The sequence below is a fragment of the Stegostoma tigrinum genome, chromosome 11, assembly GCF_030684315.1.
Source record: "Stegostoma tigrinum isolate sSteTig4 chromosome 11, sSteTig4.hap1, whole genome shotgun sequence".
NCBI classification, from domain to species: Eukaryota; Metazoa; Chordata; class Chondrichthyes; order Orectolobiformes; family Stegostomatidae; genus Stegostoma; species Stegostoma tigrinum.
In genome coordinates this window covers 25543240-25565956 of record NC_081364.1, presented here as the reverse complement: position 1 = coordinate 25565956, position 22717 = coordinate 25543240, and the positions used below count along the sequence as shown (strand labels likewise).

The 22717-nt window shown below is 39.0% G+C and overlaps 1 protein-coding gene across 3 annotated transcripts in view; it reads right to left on the bottom strand.

Moving 5' to 3' along the window:
- The window catches only part of cfap92 (cilia and flagella associated protein 92 (putative)), a 175509-nt gene that overhangs the window by 6106 nt on the left and 146686 nt on the right, over nucleotides 1-22717 (bottom strand). For all 3 annotated transcript variants that reach the window (XM_048547589.1, XM_059649852.1, XM_048547590.2), the window contains 7 exons: nucleotides 11776-12680; nucleotides 10083-10277; nucleotides 7187-7457; nucleotides 5955-6119; nucleotides 5336-5548; nucleotides 2452-2596; nucleotides 94-287 (listed from right to left, as the gene is read on the bottom strand). In XM_048547589.1, the coding sequence (XP_048403546.1) occupies nucleotides 94-287; nucleotides 2452-2596; nucleotides 5336-5548; nucleotides 5955-6119; nucleotides 7187-7457; nucleotides 10083-10277; nucleotides 11776-12680 (2088 nt within the window). The remainder of the gene's footprint in view (nucleotides 1-93; nucleotides 288-2451; nucleotides 2597-5335; nucleotides 5549-5954; nucleotides 6120-7186; nucleotides 7458-10082; nucleotides 10278-11775; nucleotides 12681-22717) is intronic.

The window sequence follows — 22717 nt, the reverse complement described above, 5'->3', positions numbered from 1 at the left end:
TGTTTGTTCAAATTGTATGTTTAATTGGTTATTTTTTATCTACATACAGAACTTTCAATAAATGATGCTTTATATAATCTATATATACAGTACCTGTAAAATGGAAATGGGTTGCTTGAGGGAGGCTATCACAGACTTATGCACTTGTGTGTTTGCTTCTGGCCCAGTTGTCTGTAATTCAGCATTTTTAAGATTGCAGCACTTGTTCTTGTTTACTAAAAGTTTTGAACGCCAGTCCTCATAATCTTTGTAAATAGTTTCAAGTTGTTCAGCTTTTAAAGTGTCACCTGGAGTACAGAATTTTGTGCAGTGTGGGTTTTTTTGTTGCAAGTATAACTATCATTCTATATGAAAATACCAGACTTAAATGAAACAGATGCTTTCTCACACAATTGTGATGTCTTTAGCAACTGGACCTTTGCTACCCACTGAAGTACATATGATTTATTGGGAAAAGCATAAAGCCAAAGAAACTAAAAACAAAACTGAAAGAACTGCAGATGCTGTAAATCAGGAACAAAAAATTAGAAGTTGCTGGAAAAACTCAGCAGGTCTGGCAGCATCTGTAAAGAAAAATCATTTAACATTTCTGGTCTGGTGATTCTTCCTCAGCATTGTGATATAGCTGTGGAAATGAATTTTAGCAAATACTTGGTTGAACACCAGGAGTAACTAATGTCTGTCTACGAGAAGAAAGATTGGAACAGAAATCCTGTCCCAAAAACTGAAGTTTCAGGAAAACTCAGCAGGTCTGACAGCGTCTCTGAAGAAAAAAAAATCAGAGTTAACCTCAGAAATGTTAACAAATCTTTACAAATGCTGCCAGGCCTGCTGAGCTTTTCCTGCAACTTTTGTTTTTAAGCTATAAGAACTAATGTTTTACATACTTCATAGGATGGAAGACATTTATAATTGAAGAAATCGTACAAAATTGTGAAAATTTTTGTAAAGCGGACAATTCACTGAACTGCATAATTGATGGTTAAATGCTCAACTTACATACCACTCCACAAATTATTCTTCACAGCACCATATGATTTGGCATGAGAACATTCCATAAGGAAAATGGATTTAGGACTTGCTGTATTTAAACTTACAGGTACTCTTAAATGCTTTGACATTCTTCTGTTATAATTTTCCTTGAACAGAAATTTAGTATGGATTTACAGTGACAGGGCTATGCTTCAACTAAAAGAAACTATGTCATATAAAATCCCACTTTTCAGGCATCAATTTTAAATTTATTAAGTTCCAGTAAATGTGAGTCAGTCATTTTTAGTTAAATTTCTGTAATTTTAATTGTAAACTGCAAATGTTTATGGATGTGATTTATATAAAATATGATTTTTTTTCATTTTCCAACCATAGTTTTTTACTACTATAACATGAATATTTCACAGTCAAATTTGGCCAATAACTCATGGGAAGAAGTCTGAAGAACAAAAGAAAACTTCTTGCTACTGCTGTGCGAGTTCAGAACAGAGACATAGTCTTATAATCAGAGCCTAGCTATTCAGAAGAAATGTTAGGAAAGCATATAAACCAAGCTTAGTTATAGATTTCTCTCCCAAGAAAATAACAGATGCTAGGTCAATTAATAATTTTAAATGTTAAATTGATCAAGTTTTGCTAGATAAGATTATTTAAAGGATGTGGAATTATAGCAGATTAATGCAGTCAGGATATAGATTGACCTTAGTCTCATTGAAGAGGCTCAAGCACCTGAACGGTCGATTCTTCAAAGTATAGTTAATGTAAAATGCAACAGTGGCAGGATTTCTTCTTTAGGTTGCTGACCCACAAAATAAGTTTACACTTAAGTGGCAAAAATTGAAGAAGTCTACTCCATTAACTCTGAAATAGCATAGTCAAATAGTTATATACAAACATGATGCATTTGTCTCAGATTCCAGTTTCCTAATTTAAGAGAAACATTACTATATTCAAAATAGACTAATTGGTATGTGTATAAAATTAGTGGAGAGAAAAGTTTCAATTGAGGCACTAAGCACTTGTACACCGGAAACCTACAGACTGATTTTCAAGAGATAATGGGAACTGCAGATGCTGGAGAATTCGAGATAACCAAGTGTAGAGCTGGATAAACACAGCAGGCCAAACAGCATCTTAGGAGCACAAAAGCTGACGTTTCGGGCCATCGAATGAAGGATGAAGGGTCTAGGCCCGAAACGTCAGCTTTTGTGCTCCCAAGATGCTGCTTGGCCTGCTGTGTTCATCCAGCTCTACACTTTGTTATCTCTTAAATTGACTAAGTTTTTTTTCTGAAAATTTAAAAAAAGATGTTATTTCCAGTTATGGAATTTCAGCACTACTATGCTTTTCTGCATTTCTTTTGTTTCTCTTGAGAGTTCAGTATTCACAATCTCACTGTGAAATTTTTTTAGTGAGATGCAGTATTTTTATTTTATTACTGATTACTACAGCACGTACCTGCCAAATGAATACTGACTGGGGTTGGTTCGTAAGTTAACTTCTTGTATAATTCAAAATCTTTATGTCTTTCGCTCCATTTCCATCTGCCACGTGGAAGGATTGGTTTAAATAGGTTTCCATACAGAATATGTTCCTTCCAAGCCTAGAAGAAAGAAGTGTTCATACTGTCGACAGGAATAACAAAATGATACTGTGAATTATGCCAATCACCCCCATGTGGTGTATTGGATATGCATGTAGAAAGGAGATCCAAGGATAGACTGAATACATTTTCAGGTCTAATTGGAATAAATCAAATGAGCCATGGTTGGTCTAGGCTTTGTGCAGTTCTTCTGGCTCAGAGATGGTGGCCGGGGTGGGGGGAGGAGGTTAATATGGTTTACAATGCCTGTGCTAGCACCTCACCACAGTGATCTTTAGTGTATTTGTTCTCCAAGTGTTTATCTAACTTCCTTCCACAATGTCATAAATGGCAAAGCTATAACATCACTTAATCCTTACTTTCAAAAATCCTGGTTGGGGAAAAAAAATGACCTTATTTATTTCCTTTATACTTCAAGCACTAATCTTGGTTTTAATTAATTAACAGTTCACTGATCATTGAAAATAAATTCTCAACATTTACTATCCCAACCTGTCAATGACTGAATGCTATTTGTAAAGCTTTCGTAAATATATTTATCTTAATAGAGTCATAGAGCTGTACAGCATGGAAATAGACCCTTCGGTCCAGCTTATCCATGGCGACCAGATATCCTAAGTTTATCTAGTCCCATTTGCCAGCGTTGGTTCTGTATCTCTCTTAAACTCTGCCTATTCATACAGCCATCTAGATGTTTTTTCTAAACGTAATTATACCACCACCACTTCCTCTGACAGCTCATTTCATACACACCACCACCCTCTGTGTGGAAAAAGTTGTCCGTTAGGTCCCTTTTAAGTCTTTCCCCTCACACCTTAAATCTGTGCCCTCTAGTTTTGGACTCTCCTTATGATTATGTCTTCCTATCCAATAATGTTTTGTTTTGGCTTTCCCTATGTATAGGGTGTAGGCATGGAATACAAAAGCAAGGAAGCTGTGTAAAAGCTGTATAAAATACTGGTTTGGCCTCAACTGGAGTATTGCATTGAAATCTGCAAGCTACACCTGAGCAAAGATGTGAAAGCATTAGAGAAGGTGCACAAAAGCTACATGAGAGTTCAATTACGTAAAAAGATTGTGTGAGTTGGGACTCCTTGGAGAAGATTGAGAAGAGATTGACAGATGCTCAAAATCATGACTCTGGACAAAATAGATGAGGTGAATTTATTCCCGTTGAAATGATTGGGAAGGCATACATTTAAAGTAATTAACCAAAGAAACAATGGCAACAAGATTTTTTTCATGCAACAATTGGTTACAGTCAGGAATGCAGTGCCTGATAGTGTATTTATTTGGGGCTTTCAAAGAGAAGTTGGAACCTTTATTGAAAAGGAAAACACTGTAGGGGAGTAGTATTATTGCCAATTGTTTTAGGAAGGAAGACACAAACATGACAAGATTTAATACAGCGTTTTAAACAGTGAGAAGTTTGTATCTGCATTTCTTTTCCATCCAATATCGAACCCTCATAATTTCATTTCCTTCACAATTTGTAGCATTTCAATCTTTCTTTCCATGCGCACAGACAAAATTGGTTTATATACAATAGGAGAGTTCTAACACAATCAACTGAAAATTTACGTATCATCTTGTTTGTAATGGTTTAAATTACATGTTCCATTTATATGAAATGACAGTCATGCATCAAACCTTGTTAAGGTCAAATAAATTACTTTAAGTTCCAAAAGATGGTAATGTAAGGAAATGGAAAATCATGGGAATATTTGTTGTTCATACTTTGCTTCATTCACATTTCAAAAGTGGCTTGATTAGTTATTGAGTGATTTTTGTTCTTGTTTGTCCTATAAAACAGTAATACAGCATAGAAACAAGCCCTTCAGTCCAACACGAATATGCTGGCCAACAAACACCAAGCCATACTAATCTCATTCACATGTTCCAGGTCCGTAACGTATTATGCCTAATAGGCATTTTAAGTGCTCATTCAGATGCTTCTTAAACATTGCCAGAGTACCTACCTACATTACCCTCTGTCAGTGTGTTCTATATTTCTCCCACAATCTGAGTGAGAACATTTTTCCTCCGATACCCTCTAAACCGCTTAGTCTTTGCCTAAAACCTTTGCCCTCAGGCCTTACATATATCTGCCACGGGGACAGAATTCTCACGATCTATACCTTCTATGCCTTCCCTTCATAATCTTGTATACGTCAATCAGACTCCCATGCTATTACCTATACTCGCCTCCCCCACACCACTCCAAGGAAAGCAAACCGAGCCTGTACAGTCTCTCCTTATAACTGAGATATTTCATCCCAGGCAACAACTTAGTCAATCTCCACTCTTTCTCCAATGCAATCTGTTCCTTCTGTCCTATAACAACCAGAAGTCCACACAGTATTCCATCTGCAACCTAAACAATACTCTATAAATTTGCAACAAGACTTCCTGCTCCAATATTCTACATCTCAGCTAATGAAGGCAAGCATCTTACAGGCCTTCTTCACCACTTTAACTACCTGACACCTTGGATTTAAACAGCAGGATCCCTTTGTTCCTCAGTCCTCCTAGGGATCTACTATTTATTATATAAATTCTTACCTTGTTAGACCTCCTCAAATGCATCACTTCACACGGTGGAACTTACTAGGAATGCTGTTAAAAAAGCTTTAGGAGTTGACAATTATTGTTCATACTTTGTCAATGTTCATTTCATTAACAAATTACTTTTACTCTGAAGTGGAAAATGCAATTACTAAAAGATTGGAACTTCGGCACCTTCTTAAGGTCACTTATCCGTGCTTGATCCGGTTTTTTTGGATGTTCATTAGACTCTAGGCTACTCTTGAATCCATGAAACCTGAATCCTTCAAGAGTTAGCCAAGCTAACTTTGATCGTTCTTTTGCTTTCTTTTTCTCAGTTTCTGAATCCACAGGAGCCACTGATGCTGACAAAAAATCTTGATTGTATGTAAAGTAGCTGTTTGGCTTCTAAGGGAGAAAAGAAATTTACAACTGGGACTTAAAAATACTATTACAAGACATTTAAAAACTTTTTTTCAGATACATCTGTATGTGTTCATAAATAAACATGTTTGACTCATATAACTGATATATACAAAATGGACATAAAACTTTGGTGCATGCCTGTCCTTGTAATAAAGTTATAGGGTGATTTATTTTTCCATCTTGATTGAATAATGGACAGCTGGTGGGCAGGCTGACATACCTATTTGTTCCCATGTTTAAGGATGTTAACTGGCATTGCTGTTTAGTTTTAATCCATGATTATAAATTCCTTCATTGCCACAAATACTAATTTATTGAAATTATTAATTAATTTACAAATGAGAAAATGACCAGGGTGTAACTTGTGACAAATAAGTTAATTGCCCACCTTAGCTATTTCTTGATGCAGCAGTTCCTTTGCCTGCTGCGCAGAGTTCAAGGCTTGACTGGAGTAAATGTGCACTGCTTTGCCTTCAGGGTAAATGGCTGTGATTGTTCTTCGCTTAGTTTTCTTCAGCATTTTGCCAGCCTGAGAAACTGCATCAATGTTACCCTACAACATTAGAATATTTTGTGCCAAAATTATTATTTTTTGCATTTGAATACGGGTTAATGCTTACACTTTTACACTTGAAATTACTTTATCTTCCTATGCAAAACCTATGCCACATCTGAGACTGAGTGACTTGTAGTGTTTGAAATCTGAGGCTTCTGCAGCCTGAAATAATAGAAGTGCATCTGCTTTCATTGAATAATAGGTACTTGCAGTCAGTGAAAGAGCCCCCGTGAAATTTAGGATTGTGCTTGATGCTAACTTCCTGTGCCATTCAAAATGTTTCCTGTTTAGGTGGTAGCAAAGTGTGTAATTTGGTATTACCTTTTTTCGTTTGTAACTTTACTGAATTATCACTGTGAACGGATTCACTTTTTAACAGTAAGGCCTGGCTTCGCTTTCCATTTATCACATCAGTGTTTAACTTTCCAGCACATGATTCACAATTTAACAGTGGAAACTTGGGCCTTTGCAACTCGATCATGATAATAGATAGAATGATCAAAAATCGGAGCAGGATTAGGCCATTTGGCCTTCGGGTTTGCTTCCCCCACTCAATGATTGTGGCCAATCATCCAACTCAATAGCCTGGTCCTCCTGCTCCTCCCATAACTCAGTTCCCTTGTCCCCAAGTATTACAGCAAACTCAAACTTGAAATTATACAATGTTTTGGCCCAAACTGCTTTCAGTGCTGGCAAATGTCACAGGCACACCATGTTCTATATTTAAAATAAGAATACAACATAAGAAACAGGAGCAGGAGTACATCTTTGAACCTGCTGCAGCATTCAATGCGATCATGGCTCATCAACAGCTTTCAGTCTGCTTTCCTGCCCACTCCCCATATCACCTGATTTCTTAGATACAAAATCTATCTCAGTGTTAAGAGTGTCCACAATTGTTTGTTGTAGATCATTCCTAATATTCACAATTCCCCCCTTAAGACATGAATGTTGCATTAGACATTTCAACTAGATTTAACCACAGGTATAATATTGGCCAGTATGGCAATGACAGAAGGAATTTTCTGTTTGCCTTTATGCAAATTTAAATTTTTGCCTGATACCTGAACATGATCTGGAAAGATTTGATTACTTTTCTTCTGTAAATATTTTTCATCGTAAATGTCCACTAGAGAATAGGATTCCCGTTTTGTGGGCTTAAGTTTGTAAACAGGTTCAATTTTGATGGATGGCACAGTCTTGGTAGTAAGTGGACCTGTTTTGGAGGCTGGGATTCCAAACTCACGACTCAGGAGCTTTACCATTTCTGCAGGTGGGAAAAGGTCACCTTGCACAACCTGTCTCAGCTTTTTGGCACAGCACATGTATTGAAGTCTGAGAAACAAAGAAAGTCTAAATTATAAATTAGCTCATGCAGCTAGTATATTATGCAAAGAAACCACCACAGTCTGCCTTCTTTATGGAATCATCATTATGCTCTGCTGCTGTCTTGAATGTAAGATGGCACTCTAAGTTTAAAAGTTGATATATTGTTGTTCATAGCTTAAGAAACAACTAAATGGCACATTATAAATTTTTACACCTTTGATTTGTGTATTACCCCACATAGCTGGATAATAGGACACTAAGAGAAATTTGCTGACCTTTTTTAACATAATTTAATCTCTGTTGGCAATCACATGGTTCTGTCTTTGCACCACTTTTCACTCCATAAAAAGACTCCACATTTAGCTGCATTTCAGTAAGAGGTTCAATGATGACACACAAATGTTCAATGCTTGTGAATGTACTTTCACACCGACTGACCCACGAGTGTCATGCACTGCTCAATTCACCATTGATTTAGCCACCACCAACTTCTAGGAGTTATGATCATAGCATGATGATAGAGTTTGAAAGAAGTATACTGATGCTTGCTGCTGACACCCATGTCCCACAAATTAATTTTTAAAAAATTAACTTTGAGACCAACATACTTAAATCTGAAGCAACAGTCTAATGAAGTCAAATATAGAGATATGTGGGATCAGTTGTCTAAGATTAATTGGGGAAACTAGATTAAGGGGTACACAGGGAGATGAGCAATGGCAAATATTTAAAGAAACTATGTAATATTCTCAATGAAAATACATTCTATTGAGAGATAAAAACTGCACAGGAAAATGACACTTTATGTGGCTGAATAAATAAGTACAATAACATCAAATAGGGTGAGTTTTAGAAACCAGAAAAGCATGATCAAAAAGTTGATAGAAAAGAATGAGACTAAACCAGCAAGAAATGCAACAGCAAATTGTAACAGCTTCTATAAGTAAGAAAAATTAAATAAAGTAACAAAAGTATATTGGTCCATTAGAGGCTCAAATGATAGAAATCACAAGTGGCAGAGGTATTAAACACAAAGTTTGCATCTGGCTTAACAGTCAAATACATAAAATCCATACCAAAACTATTGGATAAACCTTAAGAATTTGTAATAATTAATATCTGTAGAGGAAAAGTACTAGAAAAACTAATGGCAAATTCCCCTGTATTTGATGGTCTGTATCAGTGGCAACAGAAAATGATATACACTCAGCTCTGCTTGCATTAGAGCTTATTAAAATGTCTCTTGTTCCAGCCCGAAAAGAGGTACATGTGGAGAAATGCATGGCCACAACAGCCTTCACCTCCAGTGACTGTGCTACACTTGCATACTCTGGCTGCAAGTATGTCTGCAACATATTGCTTAGCACATATTCATAGACAGGATAATTTTCTACATAAGCAAAATGAATTTGTCCTAAATTGCACCTTTTTCAATTGAAGTATTATGGATGTTGCCAGTCACTGCTGTATTCCTCATGTTAACGCCCTCAACAGTCACAGCCTGCCTTCCTGGTCTGAGTTTAATCAGCATCTAAGATTGACAGTTCACATTTCCTGTTTCATCTCCAGACCTACTATAGCCGAATCATCATCCTCTTTGCATGCAAAATAAACTGATGTTCCCATTCAAAGTTTCATTTCTTTGGTATTAGTCCTGATGAGTGCAAAAGGGAAAGCTTGTGTCTCCTTTTAGCACTGATCAAGTTCCATACTAACAAGCAATCACTTTCTACTCCATTCAATTAGTGTGTAAATTAATAATTAACTTACAGTTGTTTATGATGTGCTGGTTTAACAATCCCAAATTACTGAATTTGGACTACGTTTGTGCCTGTTATTTAGCTACATAAGGTATTACTCAACAGACATTTAATATTGGTCTTGTCTCCGTAGTGCATGCATGCTAGGCCACTTACATTCGTGCATTTAAATAAGTGTATGTTTAAGCAGTAGGTGGCTCAGGGAATGGTGTGCTGTTGGGAATAGCACAGGGTCAGGGGGTGTGGTTGTGAACAGTGGGGAGAGGGCCATGAACTCAAAGAGAGGAAGGGGAGGCGACGAATTCTCTCATCTGCATCCTCATTCTTCTTACTGCTTCCCCCAAGTTAGTAGATAAGATGCCTGAAAGCATTCATGCACATGGGAACACTATCATCTGCAAGTTCCCCTTCAAGTCATATACTATCTTGACTTGGAAATATATCATCGCTCCTACAGTGTCACTCAGACAGAATCCTGCAACAACCTCCCTAACAGTGCACTACCATCATCTCAAGGGCGATCAGGATTGGGCAATAAATGTTGGCCCAGTCAACAACTCCCTGATCACATGAATGTGTGAAACAAAATTTCCCATGGATGAAATAGTAATAGCAATATTCCAAGAACTTATTATGTCTAATTTCACTTGCATGGTAACAGTTACATCGCACAGAGACATTAAGAATATGCAAAAATGAAGACCTTGTTCTTTTTTTTAAACACCCAGAAGTGCTATCACGAACAGCTGAGCGACATCCCAAAAATGAAGTCCTTACGAAAGAAAGAAACTATAAAATGTTGATGGTCTCGATCAGATTACTTATTAAATGCAGCTTGTCAATTATTGGAATCCTTAAAGCAAGATCTCACCTACACAATGCCTGAAAACAGTCCTGGGGAGTCATATCCCTAATATACAGTAAAGGCTGCTTTACAATATCATGCAATGGCTCACGGAGATGAATATGATAAACATTATCGTCCATGCATGCATACAACCTCTGGTGAAAACTGAAGTTACTATTGTACAACACTTTAATCCTTTCTTCTTCAGGAGCCACAGATCTGAAAAAATACAAATACAAAAAGAAAGATTGTTTTATATGAACGGATTTCCATGTAGAGGGGCCTGCAGAATTGATTTGAATTGTTCCTTCCAAAACCAGCAGTGGAAATTTCAATGGCAAACTTAATAACTGCCATAATGTTTTGTAAATGAGAAATGTAGGTGGATGTAAGATTTGTATTAACATGTAATTTTAGATAAATAAGTATAGCTGGCATTTAATAGTCTTACCAGATTATTGTTCACTACCAATAGTCTTGTACTTTGGGATAACTTTCTCTGACCTGGTCTACACAAATCTTTCATCATTTGTAATCTGTGAACATGTAATCTGTTATTTAAGAAAAGGTGAAATTAATCCTGATAAAATGTGCTTGTAATCAGTTGACATCCTGCTTTATACAGGGTCCCATTTTCATTTCCACTAAGAAATAACCCTGTTGGACTTTAACCTGGTGTCCTGTGATTTTTGACTTTATCCACCCCGACATCTCCATATCAGTTCCAGTAAGCACGGTGTATGAAAGGCTGTTATTCACTGCAAATGTGTCTCCAACTACTGGAAATTAATCTTATCCAAAATCATTTAAACGTACTAAAGGCTTTGTAAAAGTGCACTTTTTCTATAATTTCTCTGGTATTTATTGCTACTTTGATCACTTTTGAAGAGTTTTCCACAAATGTCATTTTCTGGGTACCATTGCTTTACTATAGTTCACATATTTCCCCACTCTGGAACAGCAGTAAACTCAATTTACTTAATGAAAAGATAGATTGCAGACAATGGAGGATATGGAGATCTCTCATAATACAGAGGATGTAGTAAAATATCTTCTTCCTCTCATAAACAACCAATCCTATTAGATTATAATCCAAATGTTAAGGAGTTTGTTAGCCCCTCCTTCTCCTATTTTGGTGATCATTAAGAATGGTGGATTTTCATTCTACAGAAAACCAAAAAGCAGAATGTCACATTAACTATTAGTTATCCATTGACAAATACCATGGAAAGTTGGGAATGCTTCCTGAACCAAAACATTGGACATCGAGCAGTTTTTCCGCCCCTCCCTACCTCCCCACCTATACTCTCCTCTCCACCTATCTTCTTTTCTCTCCATCTTCGGTCCGCCTCCCCTCTCTCCCTATTTATTCCAGAACCCTCTCCCCATCCCCCTCTCTGATGAAGAGTCTAGGCCCGAAACGTCAGCTTTTGTGCTCCTGAGATGCCGCTTGGCCTGTTGTGTTCATCCAGCTCCACATCTTGTTACCCTGGGCTCCTGCTAGCTTAGTCACACTGCTTGGTGTCACTACTATGGCATTCTACCATTTTTTGAAAAGCTAGTTTAAGATGTGTTGGTCTTTCACCCTTTGTCTCTTTCTTCATTTAATTATCCCATCAGCAGCCATTTTTTTGCTCTCTGGACGTATAGCTTAAGCAGGCATTTTTAGTTACTTTGTCTTTGTAAAATATAATTTTGTTGCCCCAGAATATCTCACCTGACTGGCAGGTTTCTCCACAATTTCCTGAGCCCTTCGTTTCTCAGTCCCTCCAAAACGAAGAGATGTATTTTTCCATCCATTACATGAAAACCTGTCAAAATATCTTGTTTGGAGCTCTCTTTTAGCTCAGACTCCATTTTAAATGCTATATCAGCTGCTTCACTTCCATCATTTGAGAAAAAATCTGGGCAAATTGCGGCGGAATTAACTGAATTAATTGTTTCCAGCAATACGTTAAGAAATTTTGTGTTTTTATAGTCAAAAATGTAAATAACGCGACCAAATTGGCACTCCTCTGTTTCAAGTGGCACATCTGTGTTTCCCATTAAAGGATAAGCTAATTCAATTCTTACATTAAGAACAGAGTTTGATTCCAAATAATGCCCTTTAGGTAACGGGCATTCATCTGAAACATCAACAGCTCCTGAAACACCTATAATACGTTCATCCAATCCATCTGTTTTGTAACCAGTTGGATCTGGTATACTACTGTTTTGGATAGATACAGCAACATTCAAGCACTTTTCACCATATATAAGGTCAGAAAAGGTCACTTTAGCAATGCCGTAAGGATCCCAACATTTATTTGCAGTTGTGAAAGGATCGTGGATAGTTCGCTTACTGCTAGCAAGACCGACATTGCTCAGTTTAGTGTCTTCCACCTCAGTACCAAACAATGCTGGTGGTACAGGCTGGAACTCCAACTTCCTGTCACGGTCATGAATTTCTATCTCTAGTGGAGGTCCAAGTAAATACTCTTTGAGTTTATCTGGATTGAAGGTTCCTGTTAGAATCACATTCACATCCTTAAAGGAAATCTCTGTCCCATGCCCTCTGGCTTTTGTCTGATGACGGGGCATATCATAGAATCGATACTGACAGTACACAGGGCCACATTTTTCCTTGGAAAAGAAACAGAGAATTAGGAAATGTTAGAGATTGTACTTATTGTATTGTTAGATTTAAGTCTTTAGAAGATACATGTAAATGCTAGTGTAAAATCACATATAAACAACCACAGATAAAGAGAATTTTTTAAAAATACTTACAATGCTAGAATAAAGAAATCCTTAGAATATTACATGTATTGTTCTGAATGTGTAATTATTTGTACTGAACTAGTCTTACTATTTCTTTTGCCTTTGTTAATTTGGGAAAATTCAGGATATAAACTTACCTTCAAGTACAATGTAATGGGTTGCAAGTTCATAAGGGTTTTGAATAACTAGTTTTCTGCCTGTTTACAAAAATCCAAAACACCAAATTAAAATTTCAAATTCTTAGCAATCTTCACTTTTTGTAAATCAACCTACGATTATTCCATTGGCATAAATAGAAATTGTAAGTAATTGACCTTTCTGCCTTCTCTTCACACAATGACCTCGTTACTTCTTAAATAGATGAATTCTGTAATCTGATTCACAGTGTCACATTAGCCAGCGCCATTCTCTGGGAGAAGTTTGCATTCTATCAGACCATACTTTTAAACTTTGACACTGTGTAAAAATCTTTGGAGTTACATTAGCACAAGCTTATCTTCTGACTTATTCTCAGTGCAGGAAACAAATGTAAAATAAGAACGAAATTAACCTTCCCCATTCTTGCAATCTATAGGGGGTAGCATTTAAGAATGAATGTTGAAGTGAACAATCCAAGGGTGCATTATTAATATTGTTGAGGAAAGTCACTCTAAAATGCCTAATTGTGTATATTTTCCAGTATTTCTGCCAGTGAGGCAGGAGTCCAACAGATTTCCTGGTCTCCCAGCAACTAAGATCGATAGAGCTAGATTTGCATGATTTTAGTACAAAGTTAAATTGTCTGGCAGGTTGTTAAAAAAGGCCATAATTAATCCTGCTAAATTTAATGTTTTAACAATAAAGTCTGGTATAGTTTTCCATCTATTTAGGAGAACATTGTGCTGGGCACTCGCTTGATCTCTCTGCAGTGGGCCTAAGGGAATCCCTCGTGATAAAACTCTTAAATGGTCCAAGGCCAATTATTTGTATATCCCATACAGTTACAATAAATTTAGTACAGACTGCGACTGTTGCCATTTAATGGAAACTTTAAAACACTTCTCAAACATTTTTGTTTTATTTCCCTTCTTTTAAAATTTCGCTGCTAAAAGCTGACAGAGTATCTATTGCCAAAAATGGAGATTGTACAGTGAACTAACATTTTCAATATATGGATCAATTCCTAGGCTGCTGTAAGAATATTCACATCAATGCATCCTCCAGGACATATCACAGCCATATATTTTGGACCTAAGAAGCAGTTCATTGGACAGAAAATTTTTATCTCTTTTCTGTGAAGTTTTCAATTTCCTTTTTCTCCATAAGCAAGGAGTGGCTATGAAATCAAAACTGTAAATCAAAGTATTGAAGTTTCATTTTCAGTACATGGTAATATAACACACAGGAGATAATACTGGGAACTTTTTTTTCCCTCCAATGTTGAAGCAGGATTTTAAATACTTTTTAATCCCTGGTTCAGGCAATGTTGCATTGGAATATATAATGGTTATGCAATCTTTGGATCACGCCAGATGCACAGGACAGGAACTTTCACTCTCTAGTGGGGAACAGGTAGAAAGGACAAATAACAAGGTTCAGGCCAGAGAGCTACCTGCCACTTTCTTGCTACCTCTGTAATCTCAGCAAGGCCCATGAGTGATCTTCCCAAACTGCCACCAATTAACATCCATAAGTTAACACCAACAACCACTAAGGGTCGCATTCCCACCGCCATGCTGATTCCCTGCCTACCCAGCCCTCGGTGGTGGGGGGAGAGCCAGGGAAGCCTGCACTGTGGCAGGAGGTGACCCTGATTTGCCTCAATCAGAGGAGAGTCGGAGCACAGTTTGGGTTTGGGGGGTGTTGTTGATGAAATCTATTCCCTGCCCTTGCCTACAAAGCCCCCGAACCCCTTCCCTGTGACACCCCTTCCTCGCTATCCCCTACTGAAAAAAAGCTTAGCTTCTTCTTAAGTGTCGGTAAGGATGGCCTCCAACAACTCTCTAGCTCACAGTGGCTGTCAGCTTCAGGTAGCATGAGGACTTCCCTGGTTCAGGCGCTCGATAGACTGAAATGCTGGCGTGTTAGTGTTATAGTGGCTGATTGGTGCACGATCTGACAGGCTCTCTCACTGATGGGGATGTAGGGGGTTTAAAGATACCCACTCCCATGACTAGTGCAAAGGAAACTCCCACCAATAACGTCTTTAAATGAATTCTTGTTCAGGGGTGGCAACCTCCCTACACTGCTATTAATTCTCATTGTGTTTTCAGTGTCGAATGCTGGCTCTTGTTGTGTGGAATTATCACCCTTTACTAGAATAGCAGATTAATGGTCCTGCACTTTCCTAGCTCTTTCCTGAAGGTTATGCCTATTTATATTCCTTAGTGCAGTAACTGTGATCCTAAAAGGCAAAATGGCATTCTGTTTCCAAATACAATCTTTTCAACATATGGAGCATAAATTTAAATGTGATGAATACCTGCTTATATCAAATATTATTTTTTAACTCATTAATTCAACTCATGCATTTTAAAAGACAGTTTTTTGTTGAATCCAAATCCAGTCTAATTAACATCCCTGCAATTCCTGCATTGACCCTATTGAGGGGAGATGGTAAGTTTGTGAAACTCGCCAAAGATAATGGCTCTCCTGGGGATTGTAAGTAACCTTCTTCCTAAATTATCTATAACATTTCCCATGGGGGAACCTATGGTATTCAATTATTAGTAATAAAACACTTGATTGCTTTTGCCAACATATATCGCTGAAACTGGATTCAATCAATAATAACTGGAATATGGAATAGTTCTTTAAATTATCAGCAGCTGGAGAAAGAGAGAGAGAGAGCGCGAGCACGAGAGAGAGATTGTGTGCTGAGCCAAAACCTTTTCTGCATCTAATCATGTGTTAGAAGAAATAGCAGTTGAGGGGAGTTGAGTGTCTACATTCTGCAGTAGATAGAGATTTTTAATGAAAGATTTCAATTTCACAAGCGTCAGCTCCAGAGAAGAAAATACCAGCTAAAGCTTCAAACTGCCTCAGCCTGGAAAGAACTTTAGATCCTATTTGCTGATCAAGAAAGAAGCAAACTACAAACTCTGTCTCTTTAATCTTCTTGCAGACTCTTATTTAGTCAAAGAGTGAATGGTTGCGTGTAAGTAGGACCGTTATTTTTATATTTTTACCCTGGTCACTTAGCCTAATGAAGCATATTTTTGTAAAACTGAAGAAAATCTGCCTGAAGAAAATCTTTATGATCACAGCACATAACCAGTTAAGTATGCAACAAATTGACAAGGATTGTTTTATGCTAAACAAAGTGATCAAACAGAGAAACAAAAATGGGAGCCCTTCAACCCTTCCTTAAATGATCGTAACATTTTAAAAAACTAATATTATTTAAGAATACTCATGCCCTTTGAAAACAAACTTTTTTATTCCTTTCTCAAAAACCACTTCTAGAGATTTACATGGGTTCAAACATGAGGCTCTCTCATACTGCTGCACCTTCGGGTGTATGAAGTTGCACTGGTATTATCTCACAAGTTTATTTAGGAAAAGTCCTCCTGCTCACACTGCTGCCCATACCCAGTGGCTTGGAAACTTCTTTAAGACAAATTTTCAAGATCTGCCAAAGAGAAATGCAGACACAATTGTTGGTCAGTCACCATTGACTGAATCTTCCCTTTTTTATAGCAAGTATTTGTCATTATCGACTTTTCTTATGTCATTCTTTGCTGTTCAGCTTGTTAGTTAAGTGAGTGACCTGTTCAAGAGGCATCTTGTTGAAACACACAGTATCAGAGCCAAAAGTGCTCTCCTGCTATTGGGACATTGCACTGTTCACACTGCTGGCCCATACTTTATCCCCCAGCTCCACAACTCTTCAGGTGCTGAAAGTCAAGAAATGCCCTTCACATTCCATTACCCCACCATTATTAGCAGAATGGCACCCTGCTTCGCTGATCATGGCCAGGAGATGTGCTGGTTGATGGGTGGGTGGAAAGAAGGGCCATCAGTTTTACAATATAACAAAGTGTGGAGCTGGATGAACACAGCAGGCCAAGCAGCTTCTCAGGAGCACAAAAGCTGATGTTTCGGGCCTAGACCCTTCATCAGAGAGGGGGATGGGGAGAGGGTTCTGGAATAAATAGGGAAAGAGGAGGAGGCAGACCAAAGATGGAGAGAAAAGAAGATAGGTGGAGATGAGAGTATAGGTGAGGAGGGAGGGAGGGGATAGGTCAGTCCAGGGAAGACGGGCAGGTCAATGAGGCAGGATGAGGTGGTAGGTAGGAAATGGAGGTGCGGCTTGAGGTAGGAGGAAGGGATGGGTGAGAGGAAAAACAGGTTAGGGAAGCAGAGACAGGCTGGGCTGGTTTTGGGATGCACTGGGGGGAGGGGTCGAGATGGGCTGGTTTTGTGATGCAGTGGGGGAAGGAGAGATTTTGAAGCTTGTGAAGTCCACATTGGGCTGCAGGGTTCCCAGGCGGAATATGAGTTGCTGTTCTTGCAACCTTCGGGTGGCATCATTGTGGCACTGCAGGAGGCCCATGCTGACCACCAAAGCTACCACACACTGCCAGTCTGGACTGAGGAAGCAGTCTGTATCCGTGCAGGTGCCAGAGTGAAATGCAACACATGGCAGTGCAAGACAGCTGAATGACCTTGCGTATCCCACATGGATAATTACCAACATTTCTTTTTTGATCACTCATACAGCGCCACCACTCACTCAAACTCTGCCACTGCATACACCTCTCACCAAGGCTCACGAACCACAACTACTAGGGTGCTACAAGGATCAGTATGTGGGCCCCCTAATGTTCACAATGTATTTGGATGTGCAGACCAAATGCGATGCTTCCAAACAATACAAAGCTAAACAGGATTGTGTTATGAGGAAGCTGTAAAACACTTCCAGCAGGATTTGAAGCAGTTCAGTGATTGAGCAAGAACATACAAATGGAATATGGTATGGAAAAATATGGGATTATCCAATATGGTAGGAACAGCAGATGTGCAGAGCATTTCTTAAATAGTGAGAGGTTAGAAAGTACAGGTATGTAAAGGGACCTGGATGCCCTTGTTAATATGTCTCTGAAGAATGACATAATGAGCTACTAAGAAGAGTAAAATAATTTTAGCTTTATTGTGAGAGGATTTAAGTATAGGGATAATTAGGTCTTGTATAGAAGCTTGGTTATATCATGCCTGGGAGTACTGAGAGTCTTGGTCTCCTTACCTCATGAGGCATACCATCGTCATAGAGAGAGTATAATAGAGGTTCACCAGACTAGTTGCCAGGATGGCAGGACTATCCTATGAAGAGAGAGATTGGACAAACAGGACCTATATTCTATAGTGTTTTGAAGAATGGAGAGGTGATCACATAAATCTACAAAATATTTAAAGGGATAGACAGTGTACCTGCAAGAAAGGTGTTTCCACTGTTTGGGGTGTCTATAACCAGGGGGCATAATTTAATTAAAGAAAGAGAGAGGATCAAGATGTGGCAAAGTTGTTTTACTCAGAGGATGATGCATCTTTGGAATGCTTTCCCACAGAAAATGTTGGAGAAACTCAACAGGTTTGGCAGCCTCTGTAAAGAGAGAAACAGAGTTAATGTTTTGAGTCCAATATGATTTCTTCTAAGCACATGCCCTGTATCTTCATGTTACACCTGATCTGGCAATGACATTACGCTACTGGATCTATGAGTTTTAGGACATCAAGAAGCCTATTGTAGATCTGTACCTTCTGCTGTTAAAACCAATGCGGCCAACCTTCATCATTGGGTGGCCCTGCCAATGACATCAAGACCATAAGACATCGGAGTGGAAGTAAGGCCATTCGGCCCACCGAGTCCACTCCACCATTTATTTGTGGCTGATGGGCATTTCAACTCCACTTCCCTGCACTCTCCCCGTAGTTCTTAATTCCTTGTGAGATCAAGAATTTATCAATCTCAGCCTTGAAGACATTTAATGTCCCGGCCTCCACTGCGCTCCGTGGCAATGAATTCCACTGGCCGACCACTCTCTGGCTGAAGAAATGTCTCCTCATTTCCGTTCTAAATTGGCCCCATCTAATTCTAAGGCTGTGCCCACGGGTCCTAGTCTCCCCACCTAACGGAAACAACTTCCCATCGTCCACCATTTCTAAGCCATGCATTATCTTGTAAGTTTCTATTAGATCTCCCCTCAACCTTCTAAACTCTAATGAATACAATCCCAGGATCCTCAGCCGTTCATCATATGTTAGGCCTACCATTCCAGGGATCATCCGTGTGAATCTCTGCTGGATGTGCTCCAGTGTCAGTATGTCCTTCCTGAGGTGTGGGGCGCAAAATTGGACACAGTATTCTAAATAGGGCCTAACTAGAGCTTTATAAAGTCTCAGAAGCACATTGCTGCTTTTATATTCCAACCGTCTGGAGATAAATTTCAACATTACATTCGCTTTCTTAATTACGGACTCAACCTGCAAGTTAACTTTAGAGAATCCTGGGCTTGCATTCCCAGATCCCTTTGTACTTCGGCTTTATGAATTTTCTCACCGTTTAGAAAATAGTCTACGCCTGTATTCTTCTTTCCAAAGTTCAAGACCTCGCATTTGCTCATGTTGAATTTCATCAGCTGTTTCCTGGACCACTCTCCTAAACTGTCTAAATCTTTCTGCAGCCTCCCCACCTCCTCAGTACTTCTGCCTGTCCACCTAACTTCGTATCATCGGCAAACTTTGCCAGAATGCCCCCAGTCCCTTCATCCAGATCATTAATATATAAAGTGAACAGCTGCGGCCCCAACACTGAATCCTGCGGGACACCACTTGTCACTGGTTGCCATTCTGAAAAACAGCCTTTTATCGGACAGCTAACCCTCAATCCATGCCAGTAGCTCACTTCGAACACCAGGGGCCCTCTCCTTACTCAGCAGCCTCCTGTGAGGCACCTCATCAAAGGCCTTTTGGAAGCCTAGATAGATAACATCCACTGTGTTTCCCTGGTCTAACCTACTTGTTACCTCTTCAAAGAATTCTAACAGGTTTGTCAGGCACGACCTCCCCTTACTAAATCCATGCTGACTTGTTCCAATCTGACCCTGCACTTCCAAGAATTTAGGAATCTCATCCTTAACGATGGATTCTAGAATTTTACCAACAGCCGAGGTTAGGTTAATCGGCCTATAATTTTCCATATTTTGCCTTGATCCTAACTTAAACAAGGGGGCTACAACAGCAATTTTCCAATCATCTGGGACTTTCCCTGACTCCAGTAACTTTTGAAAGATCACAACCAACGCCTCCACTATTTCCTCAGCCACCTCCCTCAGAACTCTAGGATGTAGCCCATCGGGGCCAGGAGATTTGTCAATTTTTAGACCTTTTAGCTTTTCTAGCACTTTCTCTTTTGTAATGCCTACCATACTCAACTCTGCCCCGAGTCTCCTTAATTGTTGGGATATTACTCACTTCTTCCACTGTGAAGACTGACGCAAAGTACTTATTTAGTTCTTCAGCTATTTCCTTATCTCCCATCACTAGCCTTCCAGCATCAATTTGGAGCAGTCTGGCATGTACTTCTGAAGTAATTATAGCCTTTGCAGCATGTTTTCTTTCAAACTCAGTTGCTGCTCCTTGGAGGCGACTTATCACGACAATTTTCAAGTGTGTTCCCTCCATTCCATTTGAAGAGTTCCCAGCACCAGGCCAGGAATTAGCCACGAATACCCATATGAGGACTTTTTGGAAAATCCTGGGAACATTGCCAAGTAAATACTAGCAGGTGTAAGTCTCATCATCTTTAGATCTCAGTGTTTTATTTCGTACAGCAGAAATGCAGCCTATGAGATATTCTGAGCAGATGGTAATAGCAGACATCATCCAGTCTATAGATTCTTTTTACAAACAGAGCAGAAGCCATTAAAACACCTATGTTCATTAATTTGATTCAGCAATATGTTCCTAAAAAGATGAGAAAACGTTTTCTACAGGGTCCTGTAAGAAGCAGGCAATGACAGTGAGGAAGTAAACCAAGCAGGAGAGCTGGGTTTTCACTGGGAACTCTCCCTAAAGGAAAATAGGTCTTTGTCATGCTTGGGACAGAACGACAGACGTTGTGCACAGAAAGCAACCGAGACAAAGAATTCCATAGCCAAGATATATAACCAAAGGATTGAGCCAAAGTAAATACTCTATTCTCCTAATTAGCGCCTTAATTGCTTCCGAACAATTTCACTAACATGATGCCAGTGGAATAAAGAATCCCTGCTTCAGCTTTGGGTTGAACCTTTAGGTTGTCCACACGCCTGAATTTCATGTTACACTGCTATTTAATAAATTAGGTAAATCAAGAACTTAAAATGTTTCTGTCACATCAATAATTATGATTCAAATGTTTTACATGATAAAAAATTGGCTACACAATATATTGGTGAAGAAATATCTTATGTAAAGTTTCCTCAATGTATATCAGGACTGAAAGTCTATTCAATTTTAATCACGTATGAACACAGTTTTTGAGAAATGGTAGAAGTAAATTCCCCCAATTTTTACATATTTTTTCTCATTCATGAAATGTACATTAACTTGCACAGAAGTTATCACTGAAAAAGATTAGAGAAGGGGAGACAGGCCAGTTGATCAATCATATTTCCTCCAGCTGGTAAACAAGCCACCTAGTCTAATCCCAATTGCTAGCATTTGATCATAATCCTCTCCAGGGTTTATTTTATTCCTTTAGAAGATGTAGGCATGACTGACAAGGCCAGAGATGATTGCCCATCTCCAATTTCCCTTGGAAAGTTAGTGTGCTACCTTCATGATTCATTGCAGTCAATGCAGGGCAGGCTACAGCCACAGTACTGCTAGGAGCAGAGTTCCAAGATTTTGACCAGGCCCCATTGAAGCAATGGTGACATAATGCCAATTTGGGATGATGCGTGGTTAGGAGGGGGACTTGTGGGTGGCAGCATTTTCAAGCATCTAGATGGTAGAGGTCACAGATTCAGAACGTGCAGTCTAAGGTGACACAGCTGCTCAGCTCCGCTTTTGAATGCTACACACTGTTGCCACTGTGCATTGGTAGTACAGCAAGTGAATGTTGAAGGCAGTGGATGGGGTGCCAATCATGTAACTACTTTTGTCTAGATGGTGTTGAGCTCCTTAAGTGTTACTGGAGCTGCAAACATCCAGGCAAGTGGCATTATTCCAACATACTCCTGACTTGTGCCTCATAGATGATGGACTGGCTTTCAGAAGTTAGTTGCTGTGAATTCTTAGCCTCTGACCTGCTCTAAGAGTCACAGTATTTATATTGCTGGTCAAGTTAAGCCTTTGTCAATGCTCTTCAGGACGTCGATAGTAGGGAATTCAGTAATGGTTATGGAATTGAATGTTAAGAGGTGTTGTTTAGATTCACTGTTGTTGGAAATGATTGTTGCTTACTGCATCTATGGCATTAAAGTAACTTGCTGTTTATAAGACTAAGGCTGGATGTTGTCCAGGTCTTGCAGCATACGGACTCAGAGGTGCTTCAGTATCTGAGGCATTGTGAAGCCATCAGCATGCATCCCTATTTCTGCTCCTAGGATGGAGGAAAGGACATTGATGAAGCTGGAGATGAGTTGGATCGATCACCATCCTCCTTTATGTTGGGTATGATTCCAACCAGTTCAGAGATTTCCCTTTGATTTTCACTGATTAAGTTTCCTTGGGGTCGTCAAATGCGACCTGATGCCAAAGTCAGTCACTCTCCCCTTACTTCTGAAAACTTGAATATCGATGTTGCCAAAACTGTAATGAGGACGGGAGCCGAGAGGCACTGGTGGAACACACACCGGTTGTCTGTGAGCAAGTTATTGCTAAACAAATGCTGCTTGATAGCACTGTCAACAAATCATCCATCACTTTTCTGATGA